The sequence below is a fragment of the Pseudophryne corroboree genome, chromosome 2, assembly GCF_028390025.1.
Source record: "Pseudophryne corroboree isolate aPseCor3 chromosome 2, aPseCor3.hap2, whole genome shotgun sequence".
Classification (NCBI taxonomy): Eukaryota; Metazoa; Chordata; class Amphibia; order Anura; family Myobatrachidae; genus Pseudophryne; species Pseudophryne corroboree.
Genome location: NC_086445.1, coordinates 670,997,679 through 671,022,364, shown reverse-complemented (window position 1 = coordinate 671,022,364; position 24,686 = coordinate 670,997,679). Strand labels below are relative to the sequence as shown.

The following is a 24,686-nucleotide window of genomic DNA, read 5'->3' as shown; positions in this document are numbered from 1 at the left end:
AGGGCCCCCAATTCAGACACCCGCCGTGCGGATGCCGATGCCAAAAGCATCACCACTTTCCAAGTGAGAAACTTCAACTCTATCTCTTGTAGAGGCTCAAACCATTCTGATTTAAGGAACCGCAGCACCACATTAAGGTCCCATGGTGCCACCGGAGGCACAAATGGAGGCTGGATGTGCAAAACCCCTTTCACAAAGGTCTGAACCTCTGGAATAGAGGCCAATTGTTTCTGGAAAAACACTGACAAGGCCGAAATCTGGACCTTGATTGATCCCAACCGGAGGCCCGCTTCCACATCAGCCTGTAGAAAATGGAGAAAACGTCCCAAGTGAAACTCCTCTGTAGGAGCTTTCTTGGATTCACACCAAGACATATATTTTCTCCAAATACGGTGGTAATGTTTTGACGTTACTCCCTTCCTGGCCTGGATAAGAGTGGGGATGACTTCCTTGGGAATACCCTTCCGGGCTAGGATCCGGCGCTCAACAGCCATGCCATCAAACGTAGCCGCGTTAAGTCTTGATACACGCATGGCCCCTGCTGCAGCAGGTCCTCGCGAGTAGGAAGAGGCCGAGGATCTTCTATGAGCAACTCCTGAAGATCTGGGTACCAAGCCCTCCTTGGACAGTCTGGGGCAATGAAGATTGTTCTAACCCTTGTTTTGCTTATGATCCTGAGCACTTTTGGGATCAGCGGAAGTGGAGGGAAGACATACACTGACGGGAAAACCCACTGGGTCACTAGCGCATCAAACGCTATTGCTTGAGGGTCTTTTGACCTGGAACAGTATCTCTGAAGCTTCTTGTTGAGACGAGATGTCATCATGTCTACTTGAGGAACTCCCCAAAGACTTGTCACCTCTGCAAAGACACTCTCCCGGAATGAATATTGCAGACAGAGCTTTTAGATGTTTTTCTGCCCAGAGGAGGATCTTTGTCACCTCTGCCATTGCCGCTCTGCTTTTCGTTCCGCCCTGCCTGTTTATGTACGCGACTGCTGTTACATTATCTGCCTGGATCTGCACGGGACGGTCTTGAAGAAGATGTACCGCTTGTTGAAGGCCATTGTAAATGGCTCTCAGCTCCAGAACGTTTATGTGAAGACAGGCTTCCTGATGTGACCAACGTCCTTGGAAGTTTTTTTTCCTGAGTGACCGCTCCCCAGCCTCGGAGACTTGCATCCGTGGTTACCAGGGCCCAGTCCTGAATCCCGGTTGCTGAGGACAGAAAAAAATGGGAATCACCCTCTGTTAGACAGTGCACTTTCCAGGTTGACAAAGAAGGTAATTCTCCCTGCACCTGGCACAGCTTCACTTAAGGAGCTGGTAGACCGCAAAATGGAAACGACATTAAAATCCATTTATGTAGCAAATGGTACACTGCTCAGGCCAACTATTGCCTGCACGTGGGTGAGTCGTGCTATTGAAAAATGGTCAGAAAGCGTGTCATCAGAAATTGACACGATTGATAAAGATCAGATACTCCTTAAGTTAGGCAATATCAAAGACGCTGCCGTATACATGATAGAAGCGATGAAAGATATTGGACTCTTGAGTTCACAAGCCGCTACCATGGCAGTATTGGCTCGGCGGGCGTTGTGGATTCGCCAGTGGAACGCTGATGCAGATTCCAAAAGAAACATGAAGGCTCTCCCGTATAAAGGTGAGGCCTTACGGTTTCCAAGAGCAGAAGTCTGCCTTGCAATCTTCTGAAACGCAAAACAATTTGTACATAACCCATCATGTGCCAGATACTGAGAGGATAATCCCACTTTGTTATGAGTGTTGGTGTTACTGTTAATGTAACCTCGTCACCTTTGCCGCTCTTAGACATGATAAATAATCAGCTTTTCACAGTGTACTTCACAATTTGTGACTGTAATCACTTTACTATATTTAAAGTGATATCAATCTGCCCCCCAACCCATGCACCAGCATTGAGGCTCAGAAGAAACCACTGACAAACATATATAAAGTCAGCAATCACACTAGCAGTCAGTCACATGTTATATATTAGTCATATGAGCATATTATCAACTACAAAAACATTTCAAAGTATGTAGGAGTACATATTACTGAATTCTGTTCTATAGTTATTTAACGTATTCAGACGCATTGCGAAGAAAACCACAGTAATGTACACAGACTCATATGCAATAGGCACTAAAGTTAACTATTCACACTGATAAAAAGTAGATAGAAATTTAGTGCTATATAACCCGTACTCAATAGAGTGGGATACAGGGAGACTCACCCCACTTCCAAGATCGATCAATACGTTAGCAAACGTTGAGTGGATCCAGACGCTACTAGTGTACACTGCCGCTCCGGGAACTTTTAGTGAACACAGACAGTGCACTGTGCATGCAGACGCATCGGTCATAGAGACGCCTGTACTGCAACCTGGTCTCCTCCCTGTAGCGCTTTGTGTACAGACGCAGCGGCCTATGCTGCGACCGAGACCTCCCCCCCGTGGTAGCGTCTGAGACGGAAGTGAGGCAATCAGTTCATGGCGGGAGACCGGTGGAAACTGGTCATGAACTGGGGGGAGGGGCGACCAGGAGAGCGTCTAACTCCCCATGCTGACATCAACCCTAGGGATCGCAGCCTCATACTAATCTTGGTGCTTATGATCCCTAAAGCCTAGCGCTGGAGCACCCGTGGTGGCGGCGCGCCAGCTACTGTTTGGTAGTTTCCTCCCAATACAATGCGGCTGTGTATGTTATTCCCCTTCTAAGTGGAACCGATGCCTTACCTTCTCCCCGTGCTCCGACCACAGCCTGGTAACGTCTGCTAGACCTGCTAGTTATATCCGACACAGATGCCCGTCAAGACAGCACTTGTACCGTGGGTAAGCGTTGTTGCGACCCGGCGGAGAGTTGTTGGAGCGACTCTTTCCAATATGCGTATAAGACGCTGTTAGGAAAGATCACTCAGAAAACGTAGTAAGACTATAAAAATAAAATAAGAAAGCTTAGAGCTGCCAAACACAGCAGCCCTGTGACCGTGGTCTGGCTCCTGCCGCACCAAACAAAAAACTGATTTGCCTGAGCCAGTGGGCGGGGTTATGGACGAGCCCGTTCTATCCTAGGAGGACTGAAAGCTTGTAATCATTTGGTGCCAATCCGCTGTTGCTCCACCATATCCCATTGTTATCCTGTGGATAACCTGTGGACCCTGCTGGAGAAATAGTATTTTAATTACCTACAGTACCATTAAATCCTTTTCTCGTAGTCCTTAGGGGATACTGGGAATCCATTTAGTACCATGGGGTATAGACGGGTCAACTAGGAGCCTCGGGCACTTTAAGAATTTAATAGTGTGCGCTGGCTCCTCCCTTTATGCCCCTCCTAACAGACTCAGTCTAGGAAACTGTGCCCGAGAAGACGGACATACTTTGAGAGAATGATAGACAAGGAAAGTGGTGAGATTACAAACCAGCACACACAAAATAAGAGGCAAGACATGCTAACCAAATATGAAACCAGGAAAAGCAACAGCTGAACCAAACAGAATACTAAGTAACAGTGCAGGAAGAACGAAGCACCAGGCGGGTGCCCAGTATCCCCTTTGGACTACGAGAAAAGGATTTACCGATAGGTAATTAAAATCCCATTTTCTCTTGCGTCCTAGGGCAGCAGTCGCCAACACGTGCTCGCGAGCGACGGGTAGCTCGCAGCCGCAATCTGGGTCGCTTGACCCGTGTTGGCTGCTGCCGCTGGCAAACTTCGGGGGGAGTCTGCAATTAACTCCCCCCCCCGGCCGGTCCGTAGCGCTCCTCCGTCGTGAAGGAGACAGACGCAAGAGATCATACTTGACCTCTAGCGTCTATCAGTGTCAGGCCAGCGCTTTAGTTACCCGGAAGTGCTGGGAGCACTCCAGGCACTTCCATTACACGCGGCAGCGGCGTGAGGGGGCTGGGGCACAGAGGCAGCAGAGGGAACTGAGAATGCTGGCGGGCGGGACACACACACACTCTCTCTTGTCAATCAGCTGCACTGACAGGAGGGAGAGCAGCAGCTAGGCCACCTCCTCCAGCGGGGTAACACTGCGGCAGCGCCCTCATCATCTGGCACTCGCTCTATGCAGCTGCGTACCCCGCGTATGCGGTGGACCGGCCCTGATTACACCCCTGAAACGAGCATTACACCCCTGGCAACAAGACCCCTAACAACAAGCATGACACGCAGAGAGTTACACCCCTGGCAATGAACATTACACCACTGCCAACAAGATCCCTGGCTATGAGCATGACACCCCTGGCAACAAGCATGGAACCTAGAGCATGACACCCCTGGCAACAAGCATAAAACACCTGGCAATGAGCATGAGACCCCTGACAACGAGCAGGTAATTTAAAATTAATTAGAAGCCTTACTGTGGAGCATAATGTGTAATAGGCATTACATTGTGTGGCATAATGTATAACTGGCATTGCGGTGTGTGATATAATGTGTAATGGGCATTATGGTGTGTGACAATACGGTGTGTATAACCAGCATTGCGGTGTGAGATAAAATGTTTAATGGGCATTACGGTGTGTTGCATACTGTATCATGGGCATTGCCATACTTTTAATATAGCAATGGGAGGGGCGCCAGAAACTTTTTTGCCCACGAGTTCAGTCTTAACACAGAGCGCGCCAGCAACCATTCAAGTGCGGCTTTTTTCCCAAAAAAACTTTAGTAGCTCCTCAGGAGGTTTAATTTTTCTCCAGTAGCTCACACCCCAATTAAGGTTGGAGACCACTGTCCTAGGGGATACAAGGAATCCATTTAGTACCATGGGGAAGTACCAAAGCTCTCAAACCGGGTGGGAAAGTGCTGACGTTCCTGCAGAACTGATTGACCAAACTGAAGGTCCTCAGAGGCCAAAGTATCGAACTTGTAAAACTCTGCAAACGTGTTCGAACCTGACCAAGTAGGTGCTCGGTAGAGCTGTAAAGCCGAGACACCCCGGGCAGCCCACCGACCTAGTAGAGTGGGCCTGTACAGACTTTGGAACTGGCGATCCTGCCGTGGAATAAGCATGCTGGATAGTGAGCCTGATCCAGCATGCAATTGACTGCTTTGAAGCAGGACACCCAATTTTATTGGGATCATTAAGAACAAACAGCGAGTCCGATGTCCTGTGACGGGCTGTCCTCTTTATGTACACCTTCAAAGCCCTCACAACATCCAAAGACTTTGAAGTAATAGAGGTGTCCGTAACAACTGGAACCACAATAGGTTGGTTGATGTGAAATGTGGACACCACCTTAGGAAGAAATTGCTGACGAGTTCAGCTCTGTCCTCATGGAGAATTTAGTAGGGGCTCTTGTAAGACAACGCCCCCAGCTCCGACACACTTCTGGCTGAAGCCAAGGCCATCAGTGTGACGATCTTCCACATAAGGTACTTTACATCCACCTTCTGTAACGGTTCAAACCAGTCCGATTGTAGGAAGTGCAGAACCAAATTGAGATCCCAAGGTGCCGTGGGAAGCACAAAGGGAGGTTGGATGTGCAAAACACACTTCAAGAACGTCTGGACCTCAGGGAGAGAAGCTAATTGTTTCTGAAAGTAAATAGACAAGGCCTAAATCTGGACTTTAATGGAGCCTAGACGTAGGCGCACATCCACTTCCGACTGCAGAAAAAGCAGGAGACGTTCCAGGTGAAACTCCACAGCAGAATATTGTCTGCTTTCACACCAAAAGACATACTTCTTCCATATATGGTGGTAATGTTTTGACATTACCCCATTCCTGGCTTGGATTATAGTCGGGATGACCTTGTCAGGAATCCCTCTTCTGGCTAGAATCAGCCGTCAAACTTCCATGCCGTTAAATGTAGCCGCGTAAAGTCCTGATAGACGAACGGGCCCTGTTGCAGAAGATCCTCGCGAAGAGGTAGAGGCCACGGATCTTCGATCAGCATCTCGAGAAGATCCGCGTACCAGGCCCTTCTCGGCCAGTCTGGAGTAATGAGTATTGCTTGAACCTTTTCCTGTTTTTTCTCTTTTGAATTCTTGGGATCAGAGGAAGTGGAGGAAACACGTACACCTGCTGGTGGGTCCCTCGACCTGAAATAATAGTGCTTGAGATTCTTGTTGAGTCGAGAGGCCATCATGTCGATCTGTGGATATCCCCACGACGTGTCAACCACCGGAACACCTCCGGGTGGAGGCCCCACTCCACCGGGTGCAGGTCGTGTCTGCTGAGGAAGTCTGCTTCCCAGTTGTCTACTCCCGGAATTAAGACCACCGTATGTTTTTCCACCCAGAGGAGAATACTTGACACCTCTGACATTGCTGCTCTGCTTGTCGTTACGCCCTGTCGGTTTATGTACGTTACCGCTGTCACATTGTCCGACTGGACTTGAATGGCTGAATTCCGAAGTAGAGATGAGGCCTGCAGAAGGGTGTTGTAGATTGCCCTGAGTTCCAGGATGTTTATTGGAAGGATAACTTCCTGACTTGACCATCTTCCTTGAAACTGCACCCCCTGGATGACTGCTCCCCAACTTCTGAGGCTTGCGTCTGTGGTTAGCAGAATCCAATTCTGAATCCCGAACCTCTGACCTTCGACGAGGTGAGAAGTCTGTAGTCACCACAGAAGGGAGATCCTGGCTGTTGGCGACAGACGGATCCTCTGGTGCATGTGAAAATGCGATCCGGACCATTTGTCCCAACAGATCCAGCTGGAAGGGCCTTGCATGAAACCAAGTGCCTCATAAGAAGCCACCATTTTCCCCAGAAGGCGAATGCACAGATGCACCGAGATCTGGGTTGGGCTCCGGACAGCCCGAACCATCAACTGTATTACCATAGCCTTCTCCAAGGGAAGGAACACTCTCTGAGACTCTGTGTCCAGCATCATTCCCAGGAAAGGAAGCCTCTGCGTTGGTTTCAGGTGAGATTTTTGTAAGTTCAGAATCCACCCGTGATGCAGGAGTAGTCTGGTTGCGAGACCAGTGCTGTCCAACAACCACTCCCTGGACGGTGCCTTTATCAGAAGATCGTCCAGGTACAGAATTATGTTAACTTCCTGTTTGCAGAGTAGAAACATCATCTCTGCCATCACTTTGGTGAACACTCTCGGTGCTGTAGAGAGAACACATGGCAGGGCTTGGAACTGGTAGTGACAGTCCTGCAATGCAAACCGTAGATAAGCCTGATGAGGCGGTCAGATCGTAATGTGAAGGTACGCATCCTTGATATCCAGAGACACTAGGAATTCCCCCTCCACCAGACCTGAAATCACAGCTCTCAGAGACTCCATCTTGAATTTGAACACTCGTAAGTACGGGTTCAACACCTTGAGGTTCAAAATCGGTCTTACCGAACCATCCGGTTTCGGTACTACATACAAGTTGGAATCATACCTCTTGTTTTGCAGATGAGGTGGAACTGGAACAATGACCTGAGTCTGTACAAGTTTTTGAATGACATCCTGTAAAGTTATACTTGCCTCTTGCAAAACTGGTAAGCCTAAGAATTTGTGAGGTGGGAGCTCCTGGAACTCCAGTCTGTAGCCCTGGGAAATAAGATCTATGACCCAGGGATCCTGGCACGAACTTGTCCAGATGTGGCTGAAGAATTTTAGTCAGGCTTCCACCCGCCAGTCTTCCAGGCATCGCGGTCCACCGTCATGCTGAAGGCTTTGAGGAAGCAGAGCTTGAGCTCTGTTCCTGAGAACCAGCAGTTGATGGTTTGCATGGTTTACCTCTAGTGTCTCTGGTGGCTGTAGAAGAACCTCTGGTTTTGCCCCTAAACTTGGCCGTCCAAAAGGACTGTAAATTGGAACCTGAGTAAGCCTTCCTGGATGGAGGAGTTGCAGAAGGAAGATATGTGGACTTACCCGCAGTAGCTTTGGAGAACTATTTGTCTAGTTCATCTCCAAATAAGGCCTCTCCTGTGAAGGGTAGGCCTTCCACGTATTACCTGGAGTCCGTGTCAGTAGTCCACTGGCGTAGCCGTAAGCCCCTGCGTGCTGACACTGCCATAGCAGTGGTGCATGCATTAAGCAAACCTATTTCTTTTATGGCTTCAACCATAAAGTTTGCGGAGTCCTGTATATGTTGCAGGAGTAAAATAATCTCCCCTTGAGGCAAGGTATCTAACCCCTCAATTAGGTTACCCTACCATTTGGCAATGGCTTTCGTAATCCACCCACATGCTATAGTGGGTCTCTGGGCCACCCCAGCAGCTGTATACAAGGATTTGAGTGTGGTCTCAATTCTACGATCAGCTGTGTCTTTTAGGGAGGTCGCACCCGGGACAGGCAATATAATTTTTCGTGACAGCCTGGATACTGATGCATCCACTGTAGGTGGATTTTTCCATTTTTTCCTATCCTCAGGAGGAAAAGGGAAAAATGAAAGTAACCTTTTAGGGATTTGAAATTTCCTAACAGGATTAACCCACGGTTCCTCAAACAGGGTATTTAGTTCCTTTGACACAGGAAAAGTGGCTGAGGATTTCTTTTTTATATTAAAATAAGATTTTACTCACCGGTAAATCTATTTCTCGTAGTCCGTAGTGGATGCTGGGAACTCCGTAAGGACCATGGGGAATAGCGGCTCCGCAGGAGACTGGGCACAACTAAAGAAAGCTTTTAGGTCACCTGGTGCACTGGCTCCTCCCACTATGACCCTCCTCCAAGCCTCAGTAAGGACACTGTGCCCGGACGAGCTGACATAAAAAGGAAGGATTTTGAATCCCGGGTAAGACTCTTACCAGCCACACCAATCACACTGTATAACTTGTGATACAATACCCAGTTTAACAGTATGAAAAACAACTGAGCCTCTCAACAGATGGCTCAACAATAACCCTTTAGTTAACAGTAACTATGTACAAGTATTGCAGACAATCCGCACTTGGGACGGGCGCCCAGCATCCACTACGGACTACGAGAAATAGATTTACCGGTGAGTAAAATCTTATTTTCTCTGACGTCCTAGTGGATGCTGGGAACTCCTTAAGGACCATGGGGATTATACCAAAGCTCCCAAACGGGCGGGAGAGTGCGGATGACTCTGCAGCACCGAATGAGAGAACTCAAGGTCCTCCTCAGCCAGGGTATCAAATCTGTAGAATTTTGCAAACGTGTTTGCCCCTGACCAAGTAGCAGCTCGGCAAAGTTGTAAAGCCGAGACCCCTCGGGCAGCCGCCCAAGATGAGCCCACCTTCCTTGTGGAATGGGCTTTTACTGATTTAGGATGCGGCAGTCCAGCCGCAGAATGCGCCTGCTGAATTGTGCTACAAATCCAGCGAGCAATAGTCTGCTTAGAAGCAGGAGCACCCAGCTTGTTGGGTGCATACAGGATAAATAGCGAGTCAGTTTTCCTGACTCCAGCCGTCCTGGAAACATAAATTTTCAAGGCCCTGACTACGTCCAGCAACTTGGAATCCTCCAAGTCCCTAGTAGCCACAGGCACCACAATAGGTTGGTTCAAGTGAAAAGCTGATACCACCTTAGGGAGAAACTGAGGACGAGTCCTCAATTCTGCCCTATCCATATGGAAAATCAGATAAGGGCTTTTACATGACAAAGCCGCCAATTCTGACACACGCCTGGCCGAAGCCAAGGCCAATAACATGACCACTTTCCACGTGAGATATTTTAGATCCACGGTTTTAAGTGGCTCAAACCAATGTGATTTTAAGAAACTCAACACCACGTTGAGATCCCAAGGTGCCACTGGAGGCACAAACGGGTGCTGAATATGCAGCACTCCCTTCACAAACGTCTGAACTTCAGGCAATGAAGCCAGTTCTTTCTGGAAGAAAATCGACAGAGCCGAGATCTGTACCTTAATGGAGCCTAATTTCAGGCCCATAGTCACTCCTGCTTGTAGGAAGTGCAGAAATCGACCTAGTTGAAATTCCTCTGTTGGGGCCTTTTCGGCCTCACACCAAGCAACATATTTCCGCCATATGCGGTGATAATGCTTTGCAGTTACATCTTTCCTGGCTTTAATCAGCGTAGGAATGACTTCCTCCGGAATGCCCTTTTCCTTCAGGATCCGGCGTTCAACCGCCATGCCGTCAAACGCAGCCGCGGTAAGTCTTGGAACAGACAGGGCCCCTGCTGCAGCAGGTCCTGTCTGAGCGGCAGAGGCCATGGGTCCTCTGAGATCATCTCTTGAAGTTCCGGGTACAACGCTCGTCTTGGCCAATCCGGAACCACGAGTATTGTTCTTACTCCTCGTTTTCTTATTATTCTCAGTACCCTTGGTATGAGAGGCAGAGGAGGGAACACATAAACTGACTGGTACACCATCGGTGTCACCAGAGCGTCCACAGCTATCGCCTGAGGGTCCCTTGACCTGGCGCAATATCTCTCTAGTTTTTTGTTTAGGCGGGACGCCATCATGTCCACTTGTGGACGTTCCCATCGATTTACAATCAGCGTGAAGACTTCTGGATGAAGTCCCCACTCTCCCGGGTGGAGGTCGTGGCTGCTGAGAAAGTCTGCTTCCCAGTTGTCCACTCCCGGAATGAACACTGCTGACAGTGCTAGTACGTGATTTCCCACCCATCGGAGAATCCTTGTGGCTTCTGCCACTGCCATCCTGCTTCTTGTGCCGCCCTGTCGATTTACATGGGCGACTGCCGTGATGTTGTCTGACTGGATCAGTACCGGCTGGTTTTGAAGCAGAGGCCTTGCCTGACTTAGGGCGTTGTAAATGGACCTTAGTTCCAGAATATTTATGTGTAGGGAAGTCTCCTGACTCGACCATAGTCCTTGGAAGTTTCTTCCCTGTGTGACTGCCCCCCAGCCCCGAAGGCTGGCATCCGTGGTCACCAGGACCCAGTCCTGTATGCCGAATCTGCGGCCCTCTAGAAGATGGGCACTCTGCAGCCACCACAGCAGAGACACCCTGGTTCTTGGAGACAGGGTTATCAGGCGATGCATCTGAAGATGCGATCCGGACCACTGGTCCAACAGGTCCCACTGAAAGATTCTGGCATGGAACCTGCCGAAAGGAATTGCTTCGTAAGAAGCCACCATCTTTCCCAGGACCCGCGTGCAGTGATGCACCGATACCTGTTTTGGTTTCAAGAGGTCTCTGACTAGAGATGACAGCTCCTTGGCTTTCTCCTCCGGGAGAAACACTTTTTTCTGGACTGTGTCCAGGATCATACCCAGGAACAGTAGACGTGTCGTCGGAACCAGCTGTGATTTTGGAATATTCAGAATCCAACCGTGCTGGTGTAGCACCTCCTGAGATAGTGCTACTCCCACCAACAACTGCTCCTTGGACCTCGCCTTTATTAGGAGATCGTCCAAGTACGGGATAATTAAAACTCCCTTTCTTCGAAGGAGTATCATCATTTCCGCCATTACTTTGGTAAACACCCTCGGTGCCGTGGAGAGTCCAAACGGCAGCGTCTGGAATTGGTAATGGCAATCCTGTACCACAAATCTGAGGTACTCCTGGTGAGGATAGTAAATGGGGACATGCAGGTAAGCATCCTTGATGTCCAGGGATACCATGTAATCCCCCTCGTCCAGGCTTGCAATAACCGCCCTGAGCGATTCCATCTTGAACTTGAATTTTTTTATGTATGTGTTCAAGGATTTCAAATTTAAAATGGGTCTCACCGAACCGTCCGGTTTCGGTACCAAACAGTGTGGAATAGTAACCCCGTCCTTGTTGAAGTAGGGGCACCTTGACTATCACCTGCTGGGAATACAGCTTGTGAATTGCCTCTAGCACAGCCTCCCTGCCTGAGGGAGTTGTCGGCAAGGCAGATTTTAGGAACCGGTGGGGTGGAGACGCCTCGAATTCCAGTTTGTACCCTTGAGATACTATTTGCAGGATCCAGGGATCCACCTGTGAGCGAGCCCACTGATCGCTGAAATTTTTGAGGCGGCCCCCCACCGTACCTGGCTCCGCCTGTGGAGCCCCACCGTCATGCGGCGGACTTGGAAGAAGCGGGGGAGGACTTTTGCTCCTGGGAACCTGCTGTTTGTTGCAGCCTTTTTCCCCTACCTCTGGACAGAAAGGACCCGCCTTTTCCACGCCTGTTTTTCTGAGTCCGAAAGGACTGTACCTGATAAAACGGCGCCTTTTTAGGCTGTGAGGGAACATGGGGTAAAAATGCTGACTTCCCAGCAGTAGCTGTGGAAACTAGGTCCGAGAGACCATCCCCGAATAACTCCTCACCTTTATAAGGCAAAACTTCCATGTGCCTTTTTGAATCTGCATCCCCTGTCCACTGGCGAGTCCATAAGCCTCTCCTAGCAGAAATGGACAGTGCACTTATTTTAGATGCCAGCCGGCAGATCTCCCTCTGTGCATCTCTCATGTATAAGACTGAGTCTTTTATATGCTCTATGGTTAGCAGAATAGTGTCCCTGTCTAGGGTGTCAATATTTTCTGACAGGGAATCTGACCACGCAGCGGCAGCACTGCACATCCATGCTGACGCAATAGCAGGTCTAAGTATAATGCCTGAGTGTGTATATAACAGACTTCAGGATAGCCTCCTGCTTTCTATCAGCAGGTTCCTTGAGGGCGGCCGTATCCGAAAACGGTAGTGCCACCTTTTTAGACAAACGTGTGAGCGCTTTATCCACCCTAGGTGGTGTCTCCCAACGTGACCTATCCTCTGGCGGGAAAGGGAACGCCATTAGTAACTTCTTAGAGATTACCAATCTTTTATCAGGGAAAGCCCACGCTTCTTCACACACTTCATTTAATTCTTCTGATGGGGGAAAGACTACGGGTAGTTTTTTCTCCCCAAACATAATACCCTTTTTAGTGGTACCTGGGTTTATATCAGAAATGTGTAACACCTCTTTCATTGCTTCAATCATGCAACAAATGGCCTTAGTGGACATTAGACTAGACTCATCGTCGTCGACACTGGTGTCAGTATCCGTGTCGACATCCGCGTCTGCCATCTGAGGTAGCGGGCGTTTTAGAGCCCCCGAAGGCCTTTGAGACACCTGGACAGGCACGAGCTGAGAAGCCAGCTGTCCCGCATTCGGCATGTCGTCAAATTTTTTGTGTAAGGAGTCGACGCGTGCACGCAATTCCTTCCATAAGTCCATCCACTCAGGTGTCTGCCCCGCAGGGGGTGACATCCCTTCTATATGCAACTGCTCCGCCTCCACATCATTATCCTCATCAAACATGTCGACACAGCCGTACCGACACACCGCACACACACAGGGAATGCTCTAACAGAGGACAGGACCCACAAAAGCCCTTTGGGGAGACAGAGTGAGAGTATGCCAGCACACACCAGAGCGCTATATAAAATGCAGGGACTAACTGAATTATGTCCCCTATAGCTGCTGTTATATATACTGCGCCTAAATTTAGTGCCCCCCCTCTCTTTTTTACCCTTTTCTGTAGTGTAGACTGCAGGGGAGAGCCAGGGAGCTTCCTTCCAGCGGAGCTGTGAGGGAGAAATGGCGCCAGTGTGCTGAAGGAGATAGCTCCGCCCCTTTTTCGCGGACTATTCTCCCGCTTTTTTCTGGATTCTGGCAGGGGTAATTATCACATATATAGCCTCTGGGGCTATATATTGTGGTATTTTTGCCAGCCAAGGTCTTTTTATTGCTGCTCAGGGCGCCCCCCCCTAGCGCCCTGCACCCTCAGTGACCGGAGTGTGAAGTGTGTATGAGGAGCAATGGCGCACAGCTGCAGTGCTGTGCGCTACCTTGGTGAAGACAGATGTCTTCTGCCGCCGATTTTCCGGACCTCTTCTTACTTCTGGCTCTGTAAGGGGGACGGCGGCGCGGCTCCGGGACCGAACACCAAGGCCAGTTCCACGCGGTCGGTCCCTCTGGAGCTAATGGTGTCCAGTAGCCTAAGAAGCCCAAGCTAGCTGCAAGCAGGTAGGTTCGCTTCTTCTCCCCTTAGTCCCTCGCTGCAGTGAGCCTGTTGCCAGCAGGTCTCACTGTAAAATAAAAAACCTAAATATATACTTTCTTTCTAGAAGCTCAGGAGAGCTCCTAGTGTGCATCCAACCTCGGCCGGGCACAAAATCTAACTGAGGCTTGGAGGAGGGTCATAGTGGGAGGAGCCAGTGCACACCAGGTGACCTAAAAGCTTTCTTTAGTTGTGCCCAGTCTCCTGCGGAGCCGCTATTCCCCATGGTCCTTACGGAGTTCCCAGCATCCACTAGGACGTCAGAGAAAATAAGATTCCTCACTGTCCTCTGTCACCTTATTAGGGATATGCAGAACTTCTCTGATAGCTTCTATGAGAGCCTCTATTCCCTGTGACAGAGTAGCCTCCCCCACCTCTGAGTCCACCTGCCCCTCCTCCATGTCTGACCCTTCATCATCAGAGTCAGACTGCAGAATATGGGCCAAAGTACGTTTGGACTGAGGACTGAGACGCTGGTTTGGGTACTGAGTCTCTTTTCATAAACTCAGTCATCGATTGTCTTAAGTATTGCGTCTCTTTCTCATTGCGGGACAATTTAGTAGAAATATTGGAAATCATTCCCTTAATGGAGTCCAGCCATGCTGGCTCTGCCCCGCTAGCCTAGGAAGGTACCCTACACTGAGTACACAGTAGTGAATCGCCTGGAGAAGAGGAACACTGTGCCTTACATGAAACACACTCTTTGCCTGACATACTGTAACAGTGACAGCACACACACACACAGGAAAAGGTTAAATACACAATTAACCCACAAAGACCCCTTCCAGGGAGACACAAAGATAGTATGGAGCCAGCAAACAACACCCTTACCGCTAATGCCAAGCTTAGCCGGGTCGCAGACTAAGTACGTAGATTAGGTATTCAGTACACTTATAATTGTTCCCCCCCTGCTATGACCCCCTGGTACCGCTGAGGTAATCTGGAGTCTCCCCGGAGGAGCTGCGCATCCCTGTCAGTCAGCATCTCTGTCCGCTGTGGAGGGAAAATGGCGCTGGTGAGCTGCTGGATCCGCTCATAGCCCCTTCAATGATGTGCAGTTTTCCCGCTCTTTTTTATAGTGGCTGAGGTAATTTTGTGCCTAAAATGGAGTCAGCCCACTTTTAAATCTGTAATGCCAGTCTGGGTACTGTGTACACACTTAGTACTCACCACTCTCTTCTGGCTGTTAGGGATGGCGGCATGCTGCGGGAATGTACGCTTGCCGTGGTGGGGCTTGAAAACAGTTCCCTCAGGAGCTAGTGTCCTGTCAGCGGGGAATGGGACCATTAACCCTTCAAGAGGTTGGGCCTTCCCCGTCCCCTCCCTCACCCCAAGTCCCACGATGCAGGCAGGCTCCCTGAAAATAACAAACCGAATAAAATAAACGCAGAAAACTCTTCAGGAGCTTCCAGAGACGTGACCGGCTCCTCCGGCACATTTTCTAAACTGAGTCTGGTAGGAGGGGCATAGAGGGAGGAGCCAGCACACACTATCAAATTCTTAAAGTGCACAAGGCTCCTAGTGGACCAGTCTATACCCAATGGTACTAAATGGATTCCCAGTATCCCCTATGAAGTAAGAGAAAGAACTGTGAGAAGAGGTCTTTAATGACATGTTGCAAGAGAAAATTGGTAAAACATACTTAAAACTTATGCAAGAAATGCAAAAAGTCACAACATGAAATGTTTCTAAATATGAAAGGTACGGACAGAAAATGAGAATAGGAGGAGACTAAGTGCAAACATAAGACTATTGACTAGAAAGAGGTAAACAGGTAAGATGAAGGGGAATGATGACAAGAAAAAAAAAACTCAGCCATGAATAATATCACTTGACGCTGTACCGCTTGAAGGTGCATGGAGAGGTTCTCTGTGTCGGTCTGGTCATCTTGTTCTGAGGAATCAGTCTCTTCCACCTGTTGTAGCTCTAGTTCTGACGGGAGGAGAGCATTCAGATATGGTATGGACAGAGGACGAGCAGCAATCACTGGGGGAGGTAGGCAGCAAATGCAACAAGGAATTCAAGACACAGGTATACAAAAAGAAAACTGAAATACAGGAGATAGCATGAAGTGAATAATGAGCTTGGTTCAGAGATGTACATAAACCCAATGGTTTACGTACAGTACATCTCCAATTTTTGTGGGACTGCGCATGTGCAGAATGAGCTAGGGAGATCACATGTAGTGACACCAAGCAGCAATATCTGGGGATGGGGACGGCGCGGCGCTACTTCCGTTTCTAGAAATGAAGGGGGGGGGGGCGTGTCGTCACTCTTTTTTTTTGCGGTGTAGAGAGGCCAGGGTCTGCATCTTCCGATGCATTTATTGTCCTCTAAAGCGGGCAGGAGATGGCCATTTTGAGTAAGCTTATGTTTAACCAGATGGCCAATGCTGCAAATCGGTGGATCAATGTGGATCTGATCCTGTATCTTCGGACACGGGCATCATATTGGAGATGTTAATAGGAGGCGTCTTTTCCTTCAGATACCTGCTGCAGGCAATCGCAGCTGCTGTGCAAAAGTGTCCATCTCTGAATCAGGCCCAATATATGGATTAGAAAGAAAATAGGATTTTAAATACATACCGGTAAATCCTTTTCTCATAGTCCACAAGGGATATTGGGGACAGATTAGTAAGTTGGGTATAGACGGGTCCGAAGGAGCCAGTGCACTTTAAATTTCTTCAACTGGATGTGCTGGCTCCTCCCCGCTATGCCTCCTCCTGCAGGTCAGTTATAGGTAAAACAGTGCCCAAAGGAGAATGACATACTAGAGAGAAAAAACATAACAATAAGCGTGGTGAGATTTACACACCAGCACACCATAACATAACCGGGCCAGCAACGGCTTGCAACAGGAACAGCAACAGCTGAACAGGTAACAGAGGGGCAGATTTATTAAGCTCGGTGAAGTGATAAAGTGGAAGGTGATAAAGTACCAGCCAATCAGATCCTAGCTACCGTGTAACAGGCTAGGTTTGAAAAATGACAGTTAGGAGCTTACTGGCTGGTCCTTTATCACCTTCCAATTTATCACTTCACCGAGCTTAATAAATCTGCCCCAGAGAACCTGCAGAAAGTCACCGCACAGAGGCGGGCACCCAATATCCCTTATGGACAACGAGAAAAGGATTTACCGTTAGGCATTTTAAATCCTATTTTCTCTTGCATCCATAAGGGATATTGGGGACAGATTAGTACGATGGGGATGTCCCAAAGCTTCCAGAATGGGCGAGAACGTGCAAAGACATCTGCAGCACTGCCCAAACTGGGTATCCTCTTTTGCCAGGGTATCAAACTTGTATAACTTAAATAAGGTGTTCTTACCCGACCAGGCATAGTTGCAGGGCCGAGACTCCTCGGGCAGCCACCCAGCCCACTGATCTCGTAGAGTGGGCCTACAGAGACTGTGGAACAGGTAAGGCTGCCGACACATAGGCCTGTTGGATAGTAAGCCGAATCCAACAAGCAATAGACAGCTATGAAGCAGGGCAACCCTTTTTCTGCGCATCATACAGCACGACCAAGAAATCCGTCTTTCTGATCGGAGCCGTCCTCTTGACATACATTTTCAAGGCTCGCACTGCATCAAATGCCTCCGGAGAAGCAGAACTGCTAGAACTGGACGGAATCACAATAGGTTGATTCAAGTGAAACACGGAGACCACCTTCGGCAGGAACTGCTGTCTAGTCCGGAGCTCCGCTCTGTTCTCGTAAAAGATCAAGTAGGAACTTTTACACGATAAGGCCCCCAATTCTGAGACACGTCTAGCTGAAGCCAGGGCAAATAACATCACCGTCTTCCACGTGAGGTACTTGTCTCCTACCGTCATCAGAGGTTCAAACCAGGAGGACTGCAGAAAGTGTAACACCACATCCAAATCCCAAGGTGCCGTAGGCGGCACAAACGGAGGTTGTATGTGAAGCACCCCTTGCAAGAAGGTCTGAACTTCTGGCAGGATAGCCAACTTCTTCTGGAAGAAGACGGAAAGAGTTGAAATCTGGAACTTAAGGGATCCAAGACATAAGCCTTTATCCACTCCAGTCTGCAGGAAACGAAGGAATCTTCCCAAGTGGAATTCTGCAGACGGATATGTGCGTTCCTCGCACCAAGAGACATATCTCCGTCAGATATGATGATAGTGTTTTGACGTCACAGGTTTTCTGGCTTGCACCATAGTGGTAATGACCTTTTTGGAAAGCTCTTTGTGAGCAAAGATGTTCCGCTCAACTTCCATGCCGTCAAACGAAGCCGCCATAAGTCCGGGTAGACGAACGGTCCTTGATGAAGATCTCTTCTTAGTGGTAGAGGCCAAGGGTCGTCTACGGAAATGTCCAGAAGAGCCATGTACCACGCTCTTCGGGGCCAATCCGGGGCAATAAAGATTGCTTGCACTCCTTGATGCCTGATACGCTTGAGCACCCTTGGAATCAACGGAATCGGAAGAAATAGGTAGAGCAGCTGGTAAGGCCAAGGCGACGTCAGCGGTTCGCAAGCAATAGCAGGGAAGCTTCTTGCTGAGGCGAGAGGCCATCATGTCGATTTTTGGGCAGCCCCACCTGTAGATCACCTGTTGAAACACCTGAGGGTGTAGTCCCCACTCCCCTGGATGGAGATCGTGGCGACTCAGGAAGTCCACTTCCCAGTTGTCCACCCTCGGAATGAAGATTGCGGACAGTGTTCTTGCATGTCTTTCTGCCCAGAAGAGTATCCATGACACTTCTCGCATGCAGGCTCTGCTTTTTGTACCTCCTTGTCGACTGAAGATGGGAACCGGACCATTTGTTCAGGATGTCCAATTGGAAAGGTCTGGAATGAAACCTTCCAAACTGTATCATAGAAACATAGAATTTGACGGCAGATAAGAACCACTTGGCCCATCTAGTCTGCCCACCTTTTTTTCTTTTTTACATTATTTTTATCTCTAACCTTGTTTGATCCTTATTTCTTTGTAAGGATATCCTTATGTCTATCCCATGCATGTTTAAACTGTTCTACTGTCTTAGCCTCTGCCACCTCTGATGGGAGGCTATTCCACTTGTCCCTTTCTGTGAAGTAATTTTTCCTCAAATTTCCCCTGAACCTCCCCCTCTCCAGTCTCAGTGCATGTCCTTGTGTCCTATTGCTTCTCTTCATTTGGAGAATGTTTTCCTCCTGGACTTTGTTAAAACACTTGATATATTTGAAAGTTTCTATCATGTCCCCCCTTTCCCTTCTCTGCTCCAAACTATACATATTGAGATTTCTTATTCTTTCTGGGTATGTTTTGTGATGTAGGACATGCACAATTTTAGTTGCCCTTCTTTGTACAGTTTCTAATGTATTAATATCCTTTTGAAGATATGGCATCCAGAATTGAACACAGTATTCTAGATAAGGCCATACCAAAGACCTATACAGTGGCATTATTACTTCTTTCTTTCTGCTGCTGCGGATTCCTCTCCCAATGCAGCCAAGCATCTGACTAGCCTTCCTCATCGCTTTGTTACATTGCTTACCTGCCTTTAAGTCACCTGAAATAGTGACTCCTAGATCCCTTTCCTCCTCAGTAGTTTCCAGTACAGTGCCATTAATACTATATTTAGCCTATGGATTTTTGAGACCCAAGTGCATGATTTTGCATTTTTTGGCATTAAACTGTAATTGCCACACTCTTGACCATTCCTCTAGTCTACCTAGATCTTCAATCGTTTGTTTTACCCCACCTGGTGTGTCTACCCTGTTGCATACCTTTGTGTCATCTGCAAAAAGGCATACTTTCCCTTTAATGCCATTTGCAATGTCACAAATGAAGATATTAAAAAGCACTGGTTCAAATACAGATCCCTAAGGTACTCCACTGGTAACATTTCCCTCCTGTGAATGCACTCCATTTACCACAACTCTGTTTTCTATCCTTCAACCAAGATCTTATCCATTCAATAATCCTAATATCCAATCCCAAACTTTCAAGTTTATTTAGCAGTATGCGATGTGGAACAGTGTCAAACACCTTACTGAAGTCTAGATAAGCTATATCCATGGCTCCACCTTTATCCATCACTTTAGTCACACAGTCAAAAAAGTCAAGATTTGTTTGACATGATCTCCCCCCAGTGAATCCATGCTGTTTGGGATCCTGTAAATTGCCAGATTTGAGATAATCTACAACTCTTTCTTTTAAGAGTGTTTCCATCAATTTCCCTACTACTGATGTAAGACTCACTGGTCTGTAGTTGTTTGCCTCTTCCTTGCTTCCACTTTTGGGCAGTGGGACTACGTTTGCTCTTTCCAGTCCTCTGGATTTACTCCTGTTGCTAATGACTGGTTGAATAATTCTGTCAATGGTGCTACCAGCACCTCTAAGTTCTTTTAGTATCCTTGTATGTATCCCACCTGGCCCCATAGATTTGTCCACTTTCAGCTTTGAGAGTTCTGTTAGGACCTTCTCCTCTGTAAATGTACTTCTTGTTTCATTTTCCTAAATATCCTTGCAACTTTACTGTCGCCCCTTCTCCTCTCTTTCAGTAGTAAATACTGAGCAAAAAATAGGATTTTAATACCTACCGGTAAATCCTTTTCTCTTAGTCCGTAGAGGATGCGGGGGTAACATTAAGAACCATGGGGTATAGATGGGATCCGCAGGAGACATGGGCACTTTAAGACTTTCAAAGTGGTGTGACCTGGCTCCTCCCTCTATGCCCCTCCTCCAGACTCCAGTTTAAGGAACTGTGCCCAGGGAGATGGACATTTCGAGGAAAGGATTTATTGTTAAACCACGGTGAGCATCTTACCACCTCACACCTCAAGTATGCCGCAGAACGTGGCATTCAATAGAACCCAAGCCAATGGCATGGAGAATTTGCAGGATATGCTGACACAAAAACCGTAACACAACCCGTGTGTAACCATAGTCAATAACTGCAGAAACAGTACGCACCGGGACGGGCGCCTAGCATCCTGTACGGACTAAGAGAAAAGGATTTACCGGTAGGTATTAAAAATAAGAATTTACTTACCGATAATTCTATTTCTCGTAGTCCGTAGTGGATGCTGGGGACTCCGTAAGGACCATGGGGAATAGCGGCTCCGCAGGAGACTGGGCACATCTAAAGAAAGCTTTAGGACTAACTGGTGTGCACTGGCTCCTCCCCCTATGACCCTCCTCCAAGCCTCAGTTAGGAAACTGTGCCCGGACGAGCGTACACAATAAGGAAGGATTTTGAATCCCGGGTAAGACTCATACCAGCCACACCAATCACACCGTATAACTTGTGACCTGAACCCAGTTAACAGTATGATAACAGAGAAGCCTCTGAAAAGATGGCTCCCAACAATAATAACCCGATTTTTGTAACAATAACTATGTACAAGTATTGCAGACAATCCGCACTTGGGATGGGCGCCCAGCATCCACTACGGACTACGAGAAATAGAATTATCGGTAAGTAAATTCTTATTTTCTCTAACGTCCTAAGTGGATGCTGGGGACTCCGTAAGGACCATGGGGATTATACCAAAGCTCCCAAACGGGCGGGAGAGTGCGGATGACTCTGCAGCACCGAATGAGAGAACTCCAGGTCCTCCTCAGCCAGGGTATCAAATTTGTAGAATTTAGCAAACGTGTTTGCCCCTGACCAAGTAGCTGCTCGGCAAAGTTGTAAAGCCGAGACCCCTCGGGCAGCCGCCCAAGATGAGCCCACTTTCCTTGTGGAACGGGCTTTTACAGATTTTAGCTGTGGCAGGCCTGCCACAGAATGTGCAAGCTGAATTGTACTACAAATCCAACGAGCAATAGTCTGCTTAGAAGCAGGAGCACCCAGCATGTTGGGTGCATACAGGATAAACAGCGAGTCAGATTTCCTGACTCCAGCCGTCCTGGAACATATTTTCAGGGCCCTGACAACATCCAGCAACTTGGATTCCTCCAAGTCCCTAGTAGCCGCAGGCACCACAATAGGTTGGTTCAGGTGAAAACGCTGGAACCACCTTAGGGAGAAACTGAGGACGAGTCCTCAATTCCGCCCTGTCCGAATGGAAAATCAGATAAGGGCTTTTACAGGATAAAGCCGCCAATCCTGACACGCGCCTGGCCTAGGCCAGGGCCAACAGCATGACCACTTTCCATGTGAGATATTTTAACTCCACAGATTTAAGTGGTTCAAACCAATGTGACTTTTGGAACCCAAACTACATTGAGATCCCAAATTGCCACTGGAGGCACAAAAGGAGGCTGTATATGCAGTACCCCTTTTACAAACGTCTAAACTTCAGGGACTGAAGCTAGTTCTTTTCTGGAAGAAAATTGACAGGGCCGAAATCTGAACCTTAATGGACCCCAATTTCAGGCCCATAGACACTCCTGTTTGCAGGAAATGTAGGAATCGACCCAGTTGAATTTCCTCCGTCGGGCCTTACTGGCCTCGCACTACGCAACATATTTTCGCCAATTGCGGTGATAATGTTTTTGCGGTTACATCCTTCCTGGCTTTTGATCAGAATAGGGATGACTTCATCCGGAATGCCTTTTTTCCTTCAGGATCCGGTGTTCAACCGCCATGCCGTCAAACGCAGCCGCGGTAAGTCTTGGAACAGACAGGGTCCTTGCTGGAGCAGGTCCCTTCTTAGAGGTAGAGGCCACGGATCCTCCGTGAGCCTCTCTTGAAGTTCCGGTTACAAGTCCTTTTTGGCCCATCCGGAGCCACGAATATAGTGCTTACTCCTCTCCATCTTATCAATCTCAGTACCTTGGGTATGAGAGGCAGATGAGGGAACACATACACTGACTGGTACACCCACGGTGTTACCAGAGCGTCTACAACTATTGCCTGAGGGTCTCTTGACCTGGCGCAATACCTGTCGAGTTTTTTAATCATGTGGACGACTTCTGGGTGAAGTCCCCACTCTCCCGGGTGGAGGTCATGCGGAGGAAGTCTGCTTCCCATTTGTCCACTCCCGGAATGAATACCGTTGACAGTGCTATTACATGATTTTCCGCCCAGCGGAGAATCCTTGCAGCTTCTGCCATTGCCCTCCTGCTTCTTGTGCCACCCTGTCTGTTTACGTGGGTGACTGCCATGATGTTGTCCGACTGGATCAACACCGGCTGACCTTGAAGCAGAGGTCTCGCTAAGCTTAGAGCATTGTAACTGGCCCTTAGCTTCAGGATATTTATGTGAAGTGATGTATCCAGGCTTGACCTTAAGCCCTGGATATTCCTTCCCTGTGTGACTGCTCCCCAGCCTCGCAGGCTGGCATCCGTGGTTACCAGGACCCAGTCCAGAATGCCGAATCTGCGGCCCTCTAGAAGATGAGCACTCTGCAACCACCACAGGATGGATACCCTTGTCCTTGGTGACAGGGTTATCCGCTGATGCATCTGAAAATGCGACCCGGACCATTTGTCCAGTAGGATCCACTGGAAAGTTCTTGAGTGGAATCTAACGAATGGGATTGCTTCGTAGGAAGCCACCATTTTTTCCCAGAACCCTTGTGCATTGATGCACTGAGACTTGGTTCGGTTTTAGGAGGTTCCTGATTAGCTCGGATAACTCCTTGGCTTTCTCTTCCGGGAGAAACACCTTTTTTCTGGACTGTGTCCAGGATCATCCCTAGGAAACAGAAGACAAGTCGTCGGAACCAGCTGCGATTTTGGAATATTGAGAACCCAATCGTGCTGCCGCAACACTACCTGAGATAGTGCTACACCGACCTCCAACTGTTCCCTGGATCTTACCCTTATCAGGGAATTGTCCAAGTAAGGGATAACTAAAATTTCCTTCCTTCGAAGGGATATCATTTCGTCCATTACCTTGGTAAAGACCCAGGGTGCCGTGGACCATCCCTACGGCAGCGTCTGAACTGATAGTGACAGTTCTGTACCATAACCTGAGGTACCCTTGGTGAGAAGGGTAAATTTTGACATGAAGGTAAGCATTCTTGATGTCCCGAGACATCATGTAGTCCCCTTCTTCCAGGTTCGCAATCACTGCTCTGAGTGACTCAATCTTGAATTTGAACCTCTGTATGTAAGTGTTCAAAGATTTTAGATTTTAGAATCGGTCTCACCGAGCCGTCTGGCTTCGGTACCACAATAGTGTGGAATAATACCCCGTTCCTTGTTGTCGGTAAAGTCGACTTTTGGAAACGGCGAGGGGGAGATGTCTCGAATTCCAATATGTACCCCTGAGATATTACCTGAAGGATCCAGGGGTTAACTTGCGAGTGAGCCCACTGCGCACTGAAATTCATTGAGAACGGGCCCCCACCGTGCCTGAGCTTGTAAAGCCCTAGCGTCATACTGAGGGCTTGGCAGAGGCGGGAAGGGGTTTCTGTTCCTGGGAACTGGCTGATCTCTGCAGCCTTTTTCCTCTCCCTCTGTCACGAGCAGAAAAGAGGAACCTTTTGTCCGCTTGCCAACAAAGGACTGCGCCTGATAATACGGCGTCTTATTTTGAGAGGCGACCTGGGGTACAAACGTGGATTTCCCAGCTGTTGCCGTGGCCACCAGGTCTAAAAGACCGACCCCAAATGTCCCCTTTCAAAGGCAATACTTCCAAATGCCGTTTGGAATCCGCATCACCTGACCATTTTACTGGTAGAATTGGACAACGCACTTATACTTGATGCCAGTCGGCAATTATTCCGCTGTGCATCATGCATATATAGAAATGCATCTTTTAAATGCTCTATAGGCAATAATATACTATCCTTATCTAGGATATCAATATTTCCAGTCAGGGAATCCGACCATGCCAACCCAGCACTGCACATCCAGGCTGAGGCGATTGCTGGTCGCAGTATAACACCAGTATGTGTGTAAATACCTTTTTTGG

At 48.4% G+C, this 24,686-nt stretch overlaps 1 protein-coding gene across 3 annotated transcripts in view; it reads right to left on the bottom strand.

Moving 5' to 3' along the window:
- TAF8 (TATA-box binding protein associated factor 8) overlaps positions 1 to 24,686 on the bottom strand; it is a 129,115-nt gene that overhangs the window by 5,465 nt on the left and 98,964 nt on the right. For all 3 annotated transcript variants that reach the window (XM_063955087.1, XM_063955088.1, XM_063955089.1), the window contains one exon: positions 15,716 to 15,858. In XM_063955087.1, coding sequence (XP_063811157.1) covers positions 15,716 to 15,858 — 143 coding nt within the window. The remainder of the gene's footprint in view (positions 1 to 15,715; positions 15,859 to 24,686) is intronic.